The 19879-nt window shown below is 37.3% G+C and overlaps 1 protein-coding gene across 1 annotated transcript in view; it reads right to left on the bottom strand.

Annotated features, from left to right (window-relative positions):
* Positions 1-19879, bottom strand: part of UTRN (utrophin) — a 374661-nt gene that overhangs the window by 268536 nt on the left and 86246 nt on the right. Inside the window, exons 8-21 of the mRNA XM_027888221.1 lie at positions 19405-19520; positions 18170-18333; positions 17404-17607; positions 16045-16226; positions 15183-15333; positions 13953-14072; positions 13121-13222; positions 10060-10167; positions 9318-9497; positions 7852-8006; positions 5363-5486; positions 3588-3675; positions 1681-1916; positions 1232-1412 (exon numbers count right to left, since the gene is read on the bottom strand). Coding sequence (XP_027744022.1) covers positions 1232-1412; positions 1681-1916; positions 3588-3675; positions 5363-5486; positions 7852-8006; positions 9318-9497; positions 10060-10167; positions 13121-13222; positions 13953-14072; positions 15183-15333; positions 16045-16226; positions 17404-17607; positions 18170-18333; positions 19405-19520 — 2111 coding nt within the window. The remainder of the gene's footprint in view (positions 1-1231; positions 1413-1680; positions 1917-3587; positions 3676-5362; positions 5487-7851; positions 8007-9317; positions 9498-10059; positions 10168-13120; positions 13223-13952; positions 14073-15182; positions 15334-16044; positions 16227-17403; positions 17608-18169; positions 18334-19404; positions 19521-19879) is intronic.

Genomic DNA, 19879 nt, shown 5'->3' with positions numbered 1-19879 from the left:
CTATGAAGTAAACAAGCAACTGAAACCCTGAACTGAGATTTCCCTCTGCACTTAAGCAATATAATTTCACCGCAGGTTGTCTCATTCAAAAAAATATACAAGTACGAATTTGACATATTAAAACATGTAGGATGTTTTTACCCAGCAATAACTGGTTGAAGTATACTGATAACACCTCAAGTGATGTGTGGCATGAAAAAATGAGCAATCTTGTTGTCATATGGTGTATAATTACCAAAATACACAACATCAATAAAATTATTCAAAAGCACATGAACTCAAAACAGCTATAAAATAATCGTTCATCACAGTAAGAATTAAAGTATACCCTTGTAACTTGAACGTGGCAGACAGATACATTATTCACAGTTTTCTGCATGGTTATAATGAAAGCATGCAGGCCTGGTGCAACACACTATATAGATGGTCCAACAATTTAGTAATTGAGACTACTTTTATTACACACAGGATAAAGTTTTAATGCTCTTCCATTTGGGGACACTAATAAAACACTTCCTCGGATTTCTCTAAAATAAAAACCAAGGGAAAAAAATCTTATAGGTCTGTGCTCTTGCTATTTAGCTGTAATATATTACCAGAACCACATACTTTGTGCGCTACATTTAAAGTCCTTTAGAAACCAGCATGACTGGTTTGAATACTCATAATGAAATTTTTAATGCAACAAAAGCCCAAGTAGAAACTGCATGAAAAGCAAGCCAGATTCCCAATCACTTCAAAGATGAAATTTGCAAAAGGAATTATGTACGACTAATGTGCTCAAAGCTATGAAAAAGAATAAATTTCACATGCGCACTTCTATTTAACAAGGTTCTCCTAATCTTCTAGTTTTCATGTCTAGTATTATTAGTTATTTCTGTATAAGTACCAGAGAAACACAGACTTTCAAACTATATTATCCACCTTAAATATGTCTTGTTAATCCCTCAAATGAAGTGTCAGGAATGTTGCATCCTTCCACAATCACTTTTAACACCATGGAACAGTATATTTTAAAGTGTGTGCAGAGGAGGTCATAAAAATATACTTTCACGTGATAAAATAATTTTGTCAGTTTGACCCAAAGCTAAGTAGAATCAATACAAAACCCCTACCAGAATCCAAAGTGTTCTCAGTCAGCTCAAAACAAATAAAAAAAAAAATCAGAACACAGGTAAGCAGGAGGCCTTATGTTAAAAAAAAAAATATTTTTTAATATATATTTCTTTACCTTCTTTCAGCTGTTGGTGACGTTCCTCTAGTTTCTGACGAGTCAATTTGAAGTGATCAAGAAAACCATTCAGGTTCTCCTGAATGAAATTTGAAGGCATGGGTTGAGAGGTGAGTGCCTTGCAGGTGGCTTTCAGATGTTCCAGCCGTGGACTCAGGCTTACAAGATGCGTTAACTCCCGCTGTGAAAGATTGAAACCAAAAGCCAAATTCACACTTGCCTTGTTAACAGAAAGATTTTAGTGAGCTACTGCAGCACGGCTCTTCCACATTACTAGGGCGACAACATTAAAGTACTTCTGATATACAGGTACCAAAATCTTCCAGTCAAATCAGGCGCCCTGCATGCCTTAGAAACTGAATTGCCTTACTGACTAGGCTAAGCTCCTCTGGGGCATCCTGTGCTTCTGACACCTTCCAATCAAAATTAACAAGTTTTGCCAGACTTACCTGACATAAGTCTTTCAGGACTGATGAGGGTTGGGATGCTGAAGAGGCATCATTTTTAAGCCAGTCATCCTTCTCAATTAAAGTCTTCTCAAGTTCATTTATTTCCTTCAAATAAGCATTTATTTCTTCCTGGTACTTTATCTTTCTGGCCGCTTCTTCTAGATTTTGAACCATATCTTTCCACGCTGACAATATTTTCTCCATCATAGCTTTTATATCCACTGTAGGAAGTCCTTCTAAAAAGATTATATAAATTATCACTATATTAACTGCAACACATTTTGATTAGCAGACATTTAATCCTTCCTCTCTTCAAATATAGGTGCACATTTGCAAAATGTTTTGATTCCAAGTCCACGATCTATAAATCTATACTTACTACTTCACACTGTTTCAGCTCTATATCTCCATGCTAATAGTAAAATGAAGAGTGAGATAACCCACTTCCATTTTGAGTAAAGACACATGGAGGGTTTTTTTTTGCTGCACTGCTTTAGCACAAGTGGAGCCCAATGCTCTTGTTAGGGCAGCCACCCAGCTTCTACAAGAGCACTTGAGGACCCTGCTCCATGGATCCTGCCCAAGCTTCACACACTGACCATCTGCTTGGCACACCTACAGCACAGCAGCTGCAGCCAGCCACACAGAAGGAGCATGCACACAACAGCCAGTCACAACAGCCAGGGGGATTTTTCTATAAATTTCAACATTTAAGATGACAAACAATTAAAGGGCAATTTCTGTATCTTACTTTTGACTGATGCAAAGCAGCTTTTCAACTATGCACTTTTCATTATGGTCAACAGACACTGGTTTCATAGTCATGACCTATCAAAGCTGAAGGGGTTTGTAGAAGAGGGAGGAAGGAAGGATTTTTGTCCATGTTTGGAAACAATGAACAGATAAAAATTTTTACAACCCAAACTCCAAGTCAAATCAGTGGCTTTCAGCCCTCAGCTTCAGTGCAATGGCACCCACCGATAAAAAGTCTCAGCTGTAGTACGCTAGGAGGAGAGGACTGGAGATGCTTGGCAAATTGGGGCTATTTTTATATTTATTATATATAGATTAGTGAAAAGTCTGGCTGGAAAAATGTGACAGTCAAGAAATCCAATGGAAATCAGCATTTTCCAAAAGGAATGCTGCTCAGTGCACAGGACAGTGATACCATCCTGTCAGATGTCTGTCTACCAGTCATAGCAGCTTCACCAGAAGTCAAGTGTATAGCAGATCTAAAAGACTGTCTCTAGATTATATGAATATCTCTTTTATGGAGATCACATTTCACTGGTAGAGTTTTGTCATTATGAAACAAGGTCTTGGCAAGGCTTTAAGATTCAACTCTTGTGGAAGTTAATTATAAGATCCCACGGATAAGTGTTTTCATTCACAATCAATCATTTTCCCAATCATGTAGACTTCTCTCATCTTTGAGCCACAAACTGTGACTGTAACATCAAAACATATTGACAGTTTTTACAAAAATAGACAAAACTATGAATAAAAGACACACACATATGTGTCAAGCTTAAATTTGGCTTCAAAGTTGCAACTTCTCTACAGAAGCTATATTATAAAACTTTATGCTTGAAATCAAACCAATTCCTTCCCTCAAAAGCATGTAACTGCCATTGTTACTGAAATAGAAATAATTTCTTAAAATAATTCTTAAAAGACTGCAAATGAGCACATGCATATTAAAAAAGAACAATAATGCTTTTCTGTAAGCTTTAATGAAAACAAAACACATAGCTAACTAGTAACAGGAACAATGATCAGTGGCTCTGAAGGAAAGTAAACAGAGGGAGAGGGAAGGAATATATTGTGATGTTTAACTAGAGATAACATTTCAATAATATTTCGCAGCAACTCAACTGATTAAATCACAAAACAGAAAAGTCGCTTACCCTTTCCCATTTGATCCAAAAGAACATGTCCACTTTGTTTCAGTTCATCTAACTTTTGGCTTTTTTCAACTCTTTCTTGTTCAATCACCTTCAAAGTGAAACGCACAAGAATAGTTTCAGTGAGGGTTATTTTTCCCAACTTCCCTCTTTCCCTCAGTAACACGGATTTTCCCACTACTACCCAAAACACATCCCATTTTCTTGAATACATCACCTTCTGAGATGCCTGTTAGTTCTGTTTGTTCAGAAAACAAGTGCAAAAAGAGTTAGCGCCCACAAGTACCAAGCAAGCAAGAGCAGGTACAACAGCACCAGGAATAAAATATTGTTAAAAGGGTTGATGATCCTGCAGTGTGAAATAAGATACTGGGACAACAGCTGAAACAAGTCACTTGGGATCAAAAATTGTAATTCTTTAATGCAAACCAGTGGAGAAAATATCTTTATTTTTTTTAGTAGTCCCTTCATCTCTACAGTCTGAGATATCCAGTAGAAGGGAACAACCTGTTCCATAGACTCTCATAAGCTCTAGTGCTTCACTCTCCTTCACAAAGATATGGTGAAAGAAATTCTATATGACTATCAAGATTAAAAATCTTGGAACAAGTTCTTCACTCAAGTCATACATATTGGTGTATATTGCTGTGTGAGTCAATAGGTAGAATATGTCCACTGAGGAAAGATAAATTCCTTGGCCACAAAGCCACAACTTCAATATCCTCTGTGATTACAACAAAGTATCTCCAAACAAAAATCTTTTTGGAACTCATGTCAAAGGTCATTACTCTGGTTTAGCCTTGCTACAGTAAATTCAGAAGCGTGCACTTATTTGTGTGCACTGTTCTACCCACTTACAGCCCAATAATTTAAAAACAGCTGTTCATGGGAACCCAGTGTTCGTCTTGGAGGCTTTTTTATAATTGGCTTATAAACATCCATAAAGATCTATAAATAAACTATTGGGAGGGTTGTTTTGGTTTTCATTTTCAACAGTGCTCTTACTCCAAACATTCCTACTGGCACCATTTTGTACTACAGCACTAAGAAGAAGATTCCTTATAGGTATTTTTAAGTATTGTTTTTGAATTCAAAAGCAGCTTCAGGTCTTGCTAAAGCTCAAGTAAGCCTTCATTAACAAAGCATGCTCAAGGACAAAAAAAAAGTCAAGAATACATTCCTGAAACAGAAGGAATAGAAGATAAAATGGCTATTTCATGGCTCCTACAGGTTTCTATAAAATTATGTATTCTGTCTGGCAGGTCAGTAATACTGTACACAAATTGTAACTATCAGGTTTTCTTCAAAGTTAATACAGCAAACATGTCCAAACATTATAATAACACACTACTTTGGACCCTGGGTGGTACAGTGTGTGAATAGTGTCACAGCACGACTCACAGAGTCTCTGAGCACACCACTGGCCTATCTCTGCCAAAATTATAAAAGTGGTGTCAATCAACACCATTTCCAACTGTGAAACAAGAAACCAAAATGTTACTTAGTGTAAAAGATAATAATCCTGAGGACAGACATTTTTCAGAACTCCAAAGTAGTAGACAACAGTAATACACGTTTTTAAAATTTCCTGTGGATTATTCAACCCAACAATGGCAAAAAAATGTGTCCAGCTGGTCAGAGATTTCCATGTACGTCCAGTTCTGAAAGTATTTAACTAAAGGACTTAATCCCCTCCAAGCATGTGGATCAGCCCAGCTGACAACCAGCTTAGACAGAGTATACTATTCACTGAAACACTGTCTATCTCCCCATTTTACCTTCAACTTTTCTTTCATGCTTGAAGTTTCTCTCATCTTCTTGTATTCTTTGATGTCTGTTGCCTGAATGGCAGATTTTGATCTTGAAATCCAGTTCAAGAGCTCCGCACTTTCAGCATCAAACCTGGTTTAAAAGGTCAGACAGTGGTTTGGGTTTTTTGTGTTTTGGGGTGTTTTTTTCCCTATTCAGTCATTCTGTCTTAAATATCAGAAGTCTTACAGTTCAGCACGTTATTCCATCCTAAAACATCCTAAAAACTGCACGCAAAATTTATGCTTCTTATATTGCTACTCACAGGAAGTAGGGCAGCGACTGACTTTCAAAAACCTACTACCATAAAAATTATGCCCATGGTATTAGCCTTTGGGAACAAATTAAGAATGCGTTTATTTCTCATTTTTTATACATAGCTTCATGCAAACTATAACTGTTTCTTTTAATATGTCACAAAACAGATCTATCAATGCCAAGTATTTCAAAAGTAATAAACTAAACTTCAGGAACAAGACAAATAAGAACTGCAGTTCTAGGTTCAATAAAAGTATGCAACACTATTTAGTTTGAAAGCAAAGCTAGCAGCTTAAGCACTCATGGCAGTGACAGCGGACAAACCCTTTTGCACACTCAGTTGACTAAAGATTAGCTTATAGCTTAATGTTTTTGGCTACAGTGGACATGTCTATCCTAATAACTTTCTTAAGCCTAAAACCTCTGAGTTTCAACCTGCCACCACCAAAAGAAACCAAATCAACTCTCAAATTAACCAGTACTGTACAGAACTTAAGAGGAGGACAGATACACTGTACAGATCACAAGTTAGGTCATATTACTGTTATACTAAACAGTGTAAATCCTAACACGGAATAACAGCATCCCAATAAATGCAAAGTCACTGTCCTTCACTCAAAGTTTTCATGGGATAACTGGCAAAATTCTACTTACTGGTCATTTGTTGGTTTCAACATAAGTAAATGGAATCACGCAAAAGCATCAGAAAGTTTAAACTATTTTTACTGATCCTTCCTTTAATGCAGTTTGAACTCAGTGAAAATAGATGACAGATAAATCACTTTTTCTTTGGAAATCTAAAATTGTTTCCACAGCTCGTGAGACAGAGAACAAGACAGGTGGGTTGCTGACTGCTTTACTGCCCTGGGACACTCAGATGCACACAGCACCCCCACCAGGCCTCAGAGGATCTGACCAGTGTCCTCGAGAGGGTTTGGGCAGGTTGCTCACCTCTCCAAATCTCCATTTCTTCTCCAGAAAAAATGAAGATAACTCTTTTTCACTGTGCAAACACACATCACCTGGCACAACGACCCCTCCACTCTTGATGCAGCCCTCTATCCTCACCCTAAACAGCCTCTTGAAGATTTAAACCAGTAACACCTCAAAGAAATGCTCATTTTCTCAGCCCATCACAAAAAGCAAAATGTCAAGTATACAGCATTTACTTCCTTAATTTATCTTGAAACAATTCCTTTAGTTTCAGGTATGCTATTTAATAAAGAGAATTCAACACAAGTTATTAAATATTGGTTAGCCTAGAGGAGAGAAGGCTCCAGGGAAACTTTATAGCACCTTTCCAGTACTGAAAGCAAATTGGGGAGGGACTTTATCAGGAATTGTATTGATAGCACAAGGACCAAATGTTTTCAACTGAAAGAGTATATTTAGATCACATACAATGAAGAAATTTGTCAGTATGAGAGACACTGGCAATCGTCTTCAATGGTGAGACACTGGAACAAACTGCCCAGATAAGTTGTACATGCCACAGGCCTGGAAGTGTTCCAGGTCAGATTGGATGGGGCTCCAAACAACCTGGTCTGGCAAAGGTACCCCTGATCATAGCAGGGGAGTTGGAATGAGATGATCTTTAAGGTCCCTTCCAGTCCATTCTGTGAGTCTACAGATGCAAATCAGTCAGCCATCCCAGAAATACTTCTCAAAGAAGACATTATTGTAATATTATTCTTATTGCTATGTACCAGGGAGATGGAATAGATTTCTGTGCCTTTTTTGGCTGCAGTTTCTCCCACTTCTCTCATATATTTATGGTGATTGTAAATAAATAGTAAATCAAAATACTTGGCACTTTCACAACACCTTCTAACCAAAGATGAGAAGATGTTTTTACAAAAGGAAGTAAATATAATTAATTCTATCTTTTCAGCAAAGGAGCTGAGGTACAAAGGACTAAAGACTTGCTTTTATGAGAAATAAAATATACCCGTTTCCCTTGGAAATTAATGGAAGCTATAGGTTTTCTGTTGCTCTGAAAACAAGGCTGCACACAACATTTCCTTCATGAATTGTTAAGGTTGGAAGGACCTCTGGAGATCATCTAGTCCAACCCCCAAACCCAACCTCACAACTGCAACTTAAGTATAGCTCACTTGCATAAAAGAAGAATCAGAAGCCAAGCCTGAGAGTCTGTGTAGTATCTAATGAGCATGCAAAAATGGTAGTGACATATACTTACTTCTTCTTTGCTTCACTGTCCCCTGGAATTTGCCTCTTCCTTGGGAGTGGTGGCGGGGGCAACTCCTGTCTGGACTGTTCCTTCAATGGCGTTGCTTCTGCAGCAGTCTTCTGTGAAACCTGTGACATCCCTACACTTCTTACAGCTTGAGTTACCTACACAAAACAATTTAGGAAAAGGATCACATACCATTTGAAACACAAGCTGAATTGCTTTTTCTTAGTTTCTTTTATTCATCAGTCATAAAAGCCCACTCATTCACTCCTCCAAATGACCTGCTGACACGAAGCACCTTTATCACAGATGCACTCCACAGAAAAATTTCACTGTTCTCATTTTACAGATGGAAACCAAGCATCAATGCTCTCGGTTCAACTAGAATTTAATGCCAGTCAAAGTGAACTATTATCAACAAAAAAAGCACTGTATCTATTTTTCTTCATAATTTGTTCACAAACAGAACCAAGGTACTTGAAGTTTATTAACACACAATTCAATATTTTGTACTCATATTTCATAAAAACAAGCCTAGTTCTCATAAGGAGCTGATATATGGTGAATTTGACCTAAAACCTCACTCACGTCAATAGAAACCTTCCATGTTCCTTAATGGGTTATAAAGTAAGACCCAAAGGAATCAACCTGTAAGTTTTAAATACCTGCTTGATATTTAAGGGGAGTGAAAGGATGAAGACAGAATTTGGCATCCTCTAGTGCTTTGACTCAAAAAAAAGAACAAACTAAAGCCACATGGCAGAAATAAAACCCCTTCTCAGACTGCACAACTCATTCACTATACACTAACTGGATCGTGAATCAGTGCCATGGCTTTCACCATAACAACATATTAATATCACATAAAGAGGCACGAGTTATAAAACTGTCAAATAAAATTCTCACAGAAACCAATGGAGTTCTGTCTAAATAAAAACATTACCAAGCACTCAAAGTACTAAAATAAACATTTAACAATCCAGCTTGGTTATCATGGTTACACATCAAACAAACAACTACTCTATTTTCAACAGATGAGAAATCATACTCACAGAGCATAAATGCTTGTATGACTCCCATTTATTTATCTATTCTGGGTTTTGGGTTTTGCCTTTGTTTTCTTTTAGTATCAGATTTAATCCAGTCCCAGCACTCTTATAATGTTTAAAGGCATTTGCATTGATTGATAATACATGGCAAGCCTGCTTTACTCATCAGAAAAATGAAGCTTAATCTGCGTGAGAAAGGAGTAATAGTACTAGTCAGGTTAACAACTTGGGCTTTCGAAGACCAAAAAATGCAGACAGATCTGTCAGCAGATAAAGTCAGCCTCACGTGAAAAAAGCACTCACCTACCTCTCTAGCCTAATGCCAAGAACTCTCCTGGGCTATTTCGCTGACACAGTATCAGTGAAGTTTGCATACATACAGTCATCTAAAAAGCTAACAAGTAATAAAGCCCTGTTAAGTACCTGGTTAGAGTAATCCTCTAGCTTCTGAACCAAACTGTCCCACCTCTGAGTTAGTTCTTCTTGATCCTGATCAATTTTGCTGGATGCTCTGCCATTCCCAAGGATCTGGGCCACATCTTGACCTAGCTCGTTCAGCTGGTCTAGTGTTTGACGTTTCATACCCATGTCCTCTTTCAAAATCTGAAATTAAAAGAAAACATTAAAAGTATTCTGACATCAAGTATTCTGCTACCCTTTAGATTTTAACTCCCTGTCTGGGAGGTGAAGTGTGTTGGGGGGTGGGAGGTGATGGGGGTGAAAAATGTACTACCAGAGTCTTGTGTAAAGAAAAGCCCTAACAGATACTCTTTTTAAAGAGCACATCCTTAAAACAGCTTCTAGAGCAATCAGCAGTATCTTGAGTAACAAATTAATTAGTTCACACTCCAAAGAAATAAAAAACTAACCACACTACAAACCCACACTTCAGAAAACACAGCTGACTGGTGGCCTGCAAAAAAATCCAAACTCCATCAATAATCTAGGAAAGCTGTTCCGAAGTTTGGCACACCAACCTGGAACAGCCATGGAATTAGTTGTACTGATTTTTTTTTTAATTCATGTGAAAGAATGTGGCAGGAGAGAATGCTGCCTGGCTTCCAAAGTGTCATGCATTCACAGCTCCTATTAGGGTCAAACTGATAATTTGCCATTCATTTAGTCTATGAGGTTTGACAGGATAGTGCAGGATAGTAATACTCACTGCTAGTTTTCGAACATTCACACTCAGGTCTGTTTGATCTTTAAAGTTGCTTGTCTGGACCTTACTCAAAGCCTCTTCTTTCTCAGTTAACCAAGCTTTCAATAAGCACTGCAGATCATAAGAAAAACAGCACAAGAAAATATCAAGTTTGTCCAACAGCTATTGACAACTCTTTCTTTAAGATCTTTGCATTCAAAGCACAGTTCTGCAGTCTTTATATGCAGGAATTTCAATTGACTCTAATAATAGATAAAATGGGACAAAAATATCAGATTAGGGAATGAAGTAATACTTTCCAGCAAAACAATTTCAACAAAATCATTTCTCAATACATCAGAGCACATCTCCCCAGAAGTTATTTATAGCAAACAGACATCCATCATAAAGCTGACGTAGGACTTAGAAATTATATAAGAATATATCAAAATGGCATGTACACTTTTTGTTTTCCACCCTTCCTCCTTTATGACTCCAACCCAGCTGTTACAAGTATTTTCTCACAGAAGCTACACCACTGGTAATTCAAAAATATTTTAGTCCAGGCAGTTGATCAAAGATACTAATTAGTCACCTCCCTGTCTATGGTACCTACTTTCAATTGCAAAATAACTTCAGCAAATACTATTTCATTAACTACTGAAAGCTAGAGTGGTCTCCTCTGAATAGTTCTAACTCAGGGATATTCAACTTTTTTCATTTTTTTTTCTAGGAAATCCGTCCTGGGTCTCACTTAGCTTCAGTCACATAGAACTCCTGTGGTAACATCAGCAAGAACTAGCATCCAAGTATCAGAAAAGATTTTACAGAAAATACGTTACGTTGCAACATCTTACTGCTGCTGCTGCACAGCAGTTTCCATGGACTAGAATGCCCAGCTCTCAGCTGCATAGCTACTGGAGCACTGCTGTTCTTCTGTGTTTAAAAATAAATCATACAGCAGGGTAGACCTTTTTGTTCTTTGAACAACACACTTTACAAAAGCCACTAGGCTTCTCAGACTATCTGTATATTTTTGTCATTGTCCCAGAACTTACTACAGTAACTTGTGGGCCAAAGGGTTAAGGCAGTTTACATTTCCAATGTCGACCAATATGCAAAACGTACAGACAGAAAATACAATGGTGGTGGAAATGCCATAAGGCTGTGAGAAACAAAATTATAACACCACATACTCCGTGGAAAAATCATGCTGGCATCCCAGCCAACATATTTTATGCATAAGAGGAGCATAAAACCCTTCAGTGTATTCAGTAAATTTCTGCTAAGTCAGCAGCCAAAGATAACTCCCCCTAGAAAACTGAAACATAATTATCACAGTGCTAAGAAGTATTTGGCATCTGGCACCAATTGAGGAATTTGTTTCCTGAGTGGTAAGAACTGTGGTTTCCAAAAGCTTTCTAGGCAGCCACAAAAAGGCTGATGCATCACTGTGGCTCATCTCTCCATACGGTTGGCCAAAATGGAAAATGCTAGTACTTAAATGTTTTAGCTACTTTTCTGTTAACAAAGTGTTTGTATTCAGTTTTTAAACAGTTTCAAACTGTCATTTTTTTAAGTCACTTGATCATTCATGAGGACAGAGGACTGTAATTCAAACCTCATAGTAATAAATGCCTCATTCAGTTGAACAATGAATGCAAACATAGGCTAAAAACCAACTAAAACAAACTCATATTTCCTCATTATTTGCTATCTGACATTCTACATTAAACACACCCATTGTTTCACTTTTACAGAGCAACATAATTATATACAAATTAAAAAAGCTGAATACAAAAGCAACTCCAACAGAAGATGACATTTTTAACAGTACAGTAATAGCCAATGAGTGGTCACTTAACCCCAGAAAAACATAAGGGTAGAAGAGGACAGAAATATGTTCATATAGTCACCAAAACTAAGAACACTTGAAGTTCATACTTCGACATAAACAGCAAGGATTTTTGGGGAATCCTTTTGGGGTAACTCTGTCAACTCAAGAGTTACCATGACCAAGAGTTGCCAAAAAATGTTAGCACACAATTTTCTGGATATACATACACAGGTGATCAGCAGTATTTCAAGGAAGTATATATAAACAGATACTTGGCATGGGAAAAACCAAAATTTTAACCTTGGGTCCATATCAAGAAGGTCACATGAGCTACAAATTCAGCTTATCAATATACTACAAACAGATAAAGGAGGGGTCAGGGAGAAACACATAGCAATCCCAAAAACCACAGACAAAACATCCTTGTCAAAGAAACCAGGCTGCAATTGATACCAACAGCTTATCAGCACTGTTCAACTTCTTTTAAACGTCTAAACAATCTGAGCTGTTTAAACACTAGGTTATAGTAATAAATATCATCATTTAAGGAAAAAAAAATTTCATTTAAACCTTCAAAGAGAAAACCCATCAACTATTTTAAAATGAGACACAAAGCAAGCTGTAGCATTAGGCATGCAAACCTAGCACACACAGTTGTGTTACCACATTTTTATGTCATCAGTTAATTTATGTTGGAGCAGTATTTTATATGTAAAATAGATGATACCAAAGCAAGAGAACAATCACAATGCCATCTTCTTGACAATTCAACTGTTCACCTGAACTCGCAAAATGAAACAAGCTGCATGCTTCATTCTTGATGTTACTCATTTTGAAAACACTTATCTATTGATTAGTTGATTGCACAGTTGTGTACGTGTATCCATGTTGGAAGCACATATACCTTAATCAGGAAAATTTCTGTAATTACAAAACCACCAGATACTTAGAGAAGTCACTGTCATTTTGCTATCGTGGACATTCACACTTCTTGACCATTTTGCAAGATTCCTTATAAAATAATTTCTAAGGTGTTATAAACTTTCTTAAAATTTCAGAAAATATTTCTCTTGCACTTCAGGGCTATTCTACTCCTCAAAAAACAGTGGGAATCCAAACAATAACTAAGTCTAGTTTTTCAAGGCTTTTTTTCTCACCCTAGTCAGAGGCTTGGTTGTTTGGGTTTCTTTGGTTGTTTGTTTTTTCCCTTCCACAAATCAACTGGTCATCAGCTGAACAGCTACTTACCTGTTCTTCCAGCAACTCCTGCCATAAAAGCTGAATTTCTTGCAGCTTGACCCGTCGATCCTCAGTCCAACGACAAACTGCTGTCCACCGCTCAGCAAGCCTCTACAAAAGCAGGAAACGCTCGTGAATGATCACAAACCTCACAAAAAAACGCCAAAACCAGATACTCAAAAAAAATTTCTACTTTACATTAACTACTTCTTTCTACATTATACCTACCTCCTTGTTAGTTATTGCTATCACTGTATTGCACAGAACTGGAGGTTACACTTTCAAAAACATTCACTTATGGCCTTAGCTCTGCTCTTGCTGAAGTCAGTAAGCTATCTGATGGACTTTAAAGGGAGCGAACAAAGTAGCATGAATTCTGTTTGAATAAATTATGTCCCACACTCACTGTACTTCAGGTTACAGTCCTAACTTCTGATAAAAACAGGAAAATACTTCACATGATGCTCCCTAGATAAATAATTTTAATGTCTTTAAATATTTTTCCCATCAGATTTTAACTTCTTAATAAAAATTACTTATATGAAATAAGAGTTCTGCTATGTATCTTCCCATTTTATGAAACTGCTGTATGGATAGACTACAAAGTGCCTAAGTCATTGGGAATGCAAATAGGAGTTGAGCTAGAAAGTCACCAAAGCACTTTTGCAGGTTTTAGCTTGACCTAATTTAATAATTTTTTAAGTTAGCATTAATTCATAAAAAAAAATTTAAATTACTTTCTAGTATAAATTGTCTTTAAACACAAAAACATCAACAATTATACGCCAAGATTTTAAGTGCCTGTTACTACAGTTAAAAAAAGAGGGCTCTACCATTTTACCTCCAACTGTTCCTCCAGAATAGCTGTTGCACTTTCCCCACTGCTTTCATCGACAATGACAACCATGCGTGTTAGGGAGTTTACCTTCACCTGTTCTGCCTCTAGATCACTCTGCAGGCTCTACAAGAACAAGACAGAGGTTACCAACTTTGAATATCATAGGGCATGCCAAACAGGGAAAAATCACTACGAACATTCATCTGTTAAGAGTTGACAGTATAATTCCCATAAGTAGCAACAGTGCAATAATGATCACAATGCTCAAAGACAATAGTTCAAAATTGCAGAAAACTTGCAGTTCTGATTAGTTTAAAATAATATGTAGATTTAAATATTCATGCAATAAATTATAGAAGAACAGATTCCATGGTTAAAGTCTACCTCCAAAATATTTCTGCAAGATCAATACACCTTTACAGTACTATAAATGTCACTTTTCATCCTAGCATATCCTAAGCTACTCCACAAGCAACATGCCTCAAACTCCTCAGACTTTGAAGACAAAAGACAGAATGTAAATGTGGGACAGGAAACTACATAGACCAAAAATAGCCCACTGTTCTTGTTCTGTGAGGTATGTCCCATGCAGGGGAGAAGGTCAAACCTCAGCACTAAGAACAAAAAGCTGAAGCTGAAACCATGACAAATATCAAAAAGGACACCTTTCTCCTTCACGAAAACACTGCAGGATAAAAAGGTTGGACTTGCATCCAAAAACTCAACTGAGACACAAACTAATTCCAAAATATTATGCACATCAGAGAGCAGTGTCTATGCACCCTCTTAGGATGCAATCCCTGTAAAAGCAGGGACTGGAATCAGTGACTTCGAGGTCCCTTCCTGATCCCACATTATTTTAATCTGCAGGCCTCAAGCATGCCTGCCAGTTACTAAGGGCAAGTTTGTCCACAGTATATTTCATGCTGTTCTTCATACCAATGATTTACCAGGAGAGGTCTTAGTCTCTGCACAAAGCAAGGGTAACACTTTTCCCTATAGGTTTCACTTCCTTCATGAAGCAAATATAATAGTTCCTGCTAGTCAGCAGTGCCCAAGCCATCAGTTTAGACTTCCAGGTCCTTTCTACCCCATCATCCTCCTTTTCAAACACCAAATGCTGCCATGTACGACTTCTGACACAATCAGGTTTCTCAGCTAAGGAACCCGCCAGTGTACACATCTTTCAGATACTTCTCCCATACATATCACATAACAGACAAAAAGGTTTACCTTATGTTCTTCCAGCTGTTTTTGAAGGGACACCAAATCTTCCGCTAAGAGCTGAGATTCCAGCTTCTGAATGCGTTCTTCTGTGACTGTCAGCCAGTCAGACAGATGCTGCAACTGCTGCTTCTGGAGCTCCATCAGCACGTCATGCAGGCTGCAGGGGGAAGCACAGACTGAGTTATTTCAGAAACAGCTTTCCCAGGAAAGAAACTAAATTCTAGTTCATATAGTAAAGCAGCAAGGCCATTCATAAAACAGTTACCTAGCATCAAATAAAGTGTTCACCATTAAGCTAAGGAACACACTTCAGTATTCTTGTTTCCTTCTCTCTTTCTGAACAAAAAAAGTTGGTGAATTATGCAATTTACATCAGAGATTGTTTCTTCCATCAGGGATTTGCTGCTAATAAAGCCTCTGCTGAGAGTCACAACAAAATGCAGTTCTCCCTTGATGTGCAGCTCTTACCTTGGTAACCCACAGGTTTTCTGCAGAAAAAAATTCTTCTGAATTGTTTTTAGCTGTATAAATACCCATAGCTATCGACATCCACTTTATGGAGAAACTTACATGTGTTTTTAATACTCTTTTGTTACTGCATTTAAATACCATATATTTAGTGTCGCACATCTACATAGCATAACAGTCACAAAGTCTTTGTATAATAAAAAAAACCCACCCCAATCAGTTATGGTCATTCCTTTTGTTTCACCTTGGAAACTATGAAGGTAGACTTCATGTCACAAACCGAAGTGTTAATTCTAAAAAAAAAGTTCTTACAAATGGACGCAAACCAACTTCTCCAAGGCACAGCAAGCACAAGAGGTCGGTCCTGTGCCTCTAGAAGGGGTTATGTGCCATCACTCACCGGGACTGCCTGTCCATGCTCTCCACCCTGAGTTCCTCCCAACGGGAGTTCAGCAGTAGCATTTGTTCCTGAATCTCAAACTCCTCTTCAGGTGACAGATTTCCCTGGGCCACCAGTTGGTTTCCAGCCTGCAGAACATTGCCAACACTGCTCTGGTGTGCAGTCAGTTCCATCATAAAACTCTGGAAATAGAACAAGCAGAGACATCAGCATGGGGTCCTACAAGAGTTTATGAATTTGTCAATATCCTAAAAATTGTCATGCTTGAAACATTGCTGCAGAATGAGCTATACTAGCAAACACACAATGCAGACCTGTTCCTCTCTTCGACAAAAGGTTTTCCATGAGCTACAAACATTCCACAGCCAGAATTAATTCAGGAAAAAAAAAAGCTGACCACCTCAGAGAAAGATCTGTTTGGTAGAAGACAGCCTTTGAATAAACTCACCAAGAATATGAAACAAACTTGCCTAAGGCCAACAGAATATAAAATAAAATCTGAAATGTATTGTAGGAAAGCAATTAGAACCCTATCAGTTACCAACACTCAAAATTTCATATATTTACTATACAGCTAGAATACCTCTTTCTTTGGTTCATGGCTTTAAAATTGTAGCACAAGGAAAACTTTCCTCATATTGATCAGCATTCAGATTTTATATGCTAATGCTATTTTATACAGTGAGCTGGCACAGGAGAAAACTAAAACATCTAGCATGACACTTTAAACTTCTTTCAACATTGGCACATCTGTCCAGATTTAGAACAGTGTCAAACCAAAATAATTTGGAAACAAGAGTAATTTAGAAGCATCAACTCAAGTTTCTGAAACAAACTATCCTCATCATCACAGGGAGACCACTGAATTAAACTGATGTTATTATCAATTTCAGCATTGCCCTCCTTTAACAGCAAGCGGCAAAAGGCTGAGCAGGCTTTTTAGTAGTTGGCAGCAGGGAAGCACGACTCAGTCTGGATCAGACTGCCTTTGTATTAAGAACACCAGTAAGCGACCCACCAAAAGTTGATTTTAAAAAATACGTTAAAGCTTCAAAGCATGTTCCACTCTAAGTTCTTTTAAAAAGATCCATTTTCACCTTCAAGCAGCCATTATTTGTTTTCTTAAAAAAAACACAAAAAAAAAACACAAAAAAAGAAAAACAAACAAACAAAACAAACAAAACAAATCCCAACGGCACAAGGACTACCTTCAGTTAGAGGTGCTTTTCATGTAGAAAAAGACAAAAGAAACAGAATGAAAGTTCTTGAAGCAGGACTAGGAAATAGAAGTTCTTCAGCTTACACACATACACACACCCAAATCAAACCACAACAAAGGTATTTTCAAATGAAGCTTACTTCATGGGTAGAAAATTGTTCTTTGACTTCCTCAACATCACCAGATATTTCCTCCTGTTCCCGAAATGCATCCTCAGCTGACAGCAACCATGTAAGAACTTCTTCCAGAGCAACTTGGTAGCTATCCAAGTCCATATCCACCTCTGTCACTGTGCTGGGAGTCTCTGCTCTAGAACTGTCCTGGTCCTCTTCAAGTGCTACAGTCTAGGCAGCCAAGAGAAAAGGGTTATCTTAGAAGTGCACAGAAGATGCCTTCCCAAATGATATTAAAAACTGAACAACTTTTAGTCCTTCATAAAATGTTAATAGTAAGCATTGGACACATTTTAATGAGAAAGGTCAGAGTCACTACTAATGAACTTTCATTTTAAAATGAAAAATCTGGATAGAATTCAACTTTTTTAACAGTGACTCTCACGACCAAACAAAACCTCATCATTACCACTACCCACCACAAGTTCTGTGGCAAATTCAGTTAAAGATTTCAGACCACTCTCTTCAGCTGGTCAAGACATACAAGAGAAGCAAAAGCAAGAAATGTAACAAAAATGGAACTTTGTACCTCAACACACAAGATTTTGCACATGAATCAGAAAAGAAAAAGGAAGACAGAAAAACTGAAGTTAATGACAAAGAAGATTTTTTCATATTTTCCCAGTTGTGTTGTCCAAGACAGAAGGCATGTTTCAGAGATAACTGACAAACGTAAAGGTCAGCTATAATTACAGCTTACGAAATGACAGGTTGACTTTGATGATAAATACACCTGCTGCATGTTGAACTCTCCATCCTCACATTCCTGCTTATATCTCCTTGGAAGAGTTTCCACCTCCCGAATGTCTTCCATTGTGACTTGCTTAGGAAGGACCTCAAACAAAGAGGTTAAATACATAATAATAGATTTTTTGTCTGGAAGTTGTACAGCAACATCTGCATCAAAAAGAAAGTATGAGGAAAAATAAATGAAGAAGCTGATTTTCTAAATCATTACTTAAAACACAGGTAAGACTACATATTGTGCACATCACAGGTTCTCCTGTTGAGTAGCCTTTGGTAAGCTTTTAACTTAAAGACCAGGTTTGACATATTGTCAAAGAAGTATGAAGGAGAAAAAAAAAATAAAAATTTAAAAAAAAATTTCTACATTTGGAAGTGATTTCATATTAAAAGGCTTGATCTTTTTGAAGTAAGAGCCCAGACACGAAGTTGTTAAGGGATAAAAACCATTCAGGGGAAATTATTCTGAATCATCTCCCAAGCAGAAATGCAGTTCAGGGACAGTATCCCTAAAAACAAATATTTTCACTTGGGCTCTATCCCCACTCCCATTATTGGTCAGTTAATCTTCTCATTTTTCATATTGATAGAGTTTCACTGACTCAGGTTCAGTTATCTCTTGGGTTATGAGCAGTATCCACTCAATTAATACTTTTTTTTTTTTTTTTTTAAATAAGAAGGTGGTGCTTGAATCTATAAAGTTTGAGAGCTTACAACACAGAATAAGTCTTTGGACACTCACTTCAAAGCTGAGAAACAGCTCAGTATTAAAAAAAAGTTTCCTGGTAAGCATTCCTACACAGAATGTACTCACAGCACTGGCAGTTACTGCTACTCAGTGTATATGTAAAGAATAAGACATCAGGGTCCTTAAAATATCCCATTCTACATAATGCTCTATTGTATCTGAAAAGCACACACCCTTGCAGTACAACTCCTACCTAAAATGAAAGACAGTCAGGCTACCAAGTTCAGCTCCCTTATACAGTTTCTGAATGGTAAGTCAACCTGAACCTTAATATTCCAAATGCCAAAACAGAAGCACGCACAGACACAACCTCACCCTAAAAATTACATTATTTTAGACCCAAATTTAAAGGCTCAAAACAAAATAGCACTGCACAAAAATGATGGAATTTTTATTCATAGTTAATGTCAACAGAAGAAATTTCTTTCAAGAGAGCTCAAAAAAACTTCTTGTCAAGTAAAGTAACTATATCCCACCTTCAGGATCTAACAGTTTTTCAATTCCCAAGTGGTTCTTCGCTATGTTGAAAGCATTTTCCAGTCTCTCAACAGGGGCCATCTTTAAAACTTTGTCCCAGCTGAACAGCTCCGGTCTAAAAGTAAAAACAAACCAAGGAAGAAAGTAAATTTTAGCTGGAAAAAAAAATTCCATAACATGCAGAATATCAAGTTACAGATATGACAGTAGCTACACAAGTAATATAAACATACACATATACAAAATACCAACATGAGTTCATATACACAAATGCATAAATACAAATATCTGTCATTTTTTTAATGACAATCTGACAATCACAAACCAGTTAACTGACTGCATGTCCACAGCAACATCCACCTTCCATTCTGTGTTTTAAACATATAGTCATTGACCGCAACAAGAGACCAAATACTACTAACAAGAATTCATAAACTTTGTTTAAAAATTATCCCAGAACCGATTTTCTTCAGT

This window comes from Empidonax traillii, unplaced genomic scaffold (assembly GCF_003031625.1).
Source record: "Empidonax traillii isolate 1590-97213 ecotype Southwest subspecies unplaced genomic scaffold, ASM303162v1 scaffold235:size1242204, whole genome shotgun sequence".
Taxonomy (NCBI): Eukaryota; Metazoa; Chordata; class Aves; order Passeriformes; family Tyrannidae; genus Empidonax; species Empidonax traillii.
Note: the sequence above shows the minus strand (reverse complement) of the source record. Positions and strands in the feature narration are given on the sequence as shown.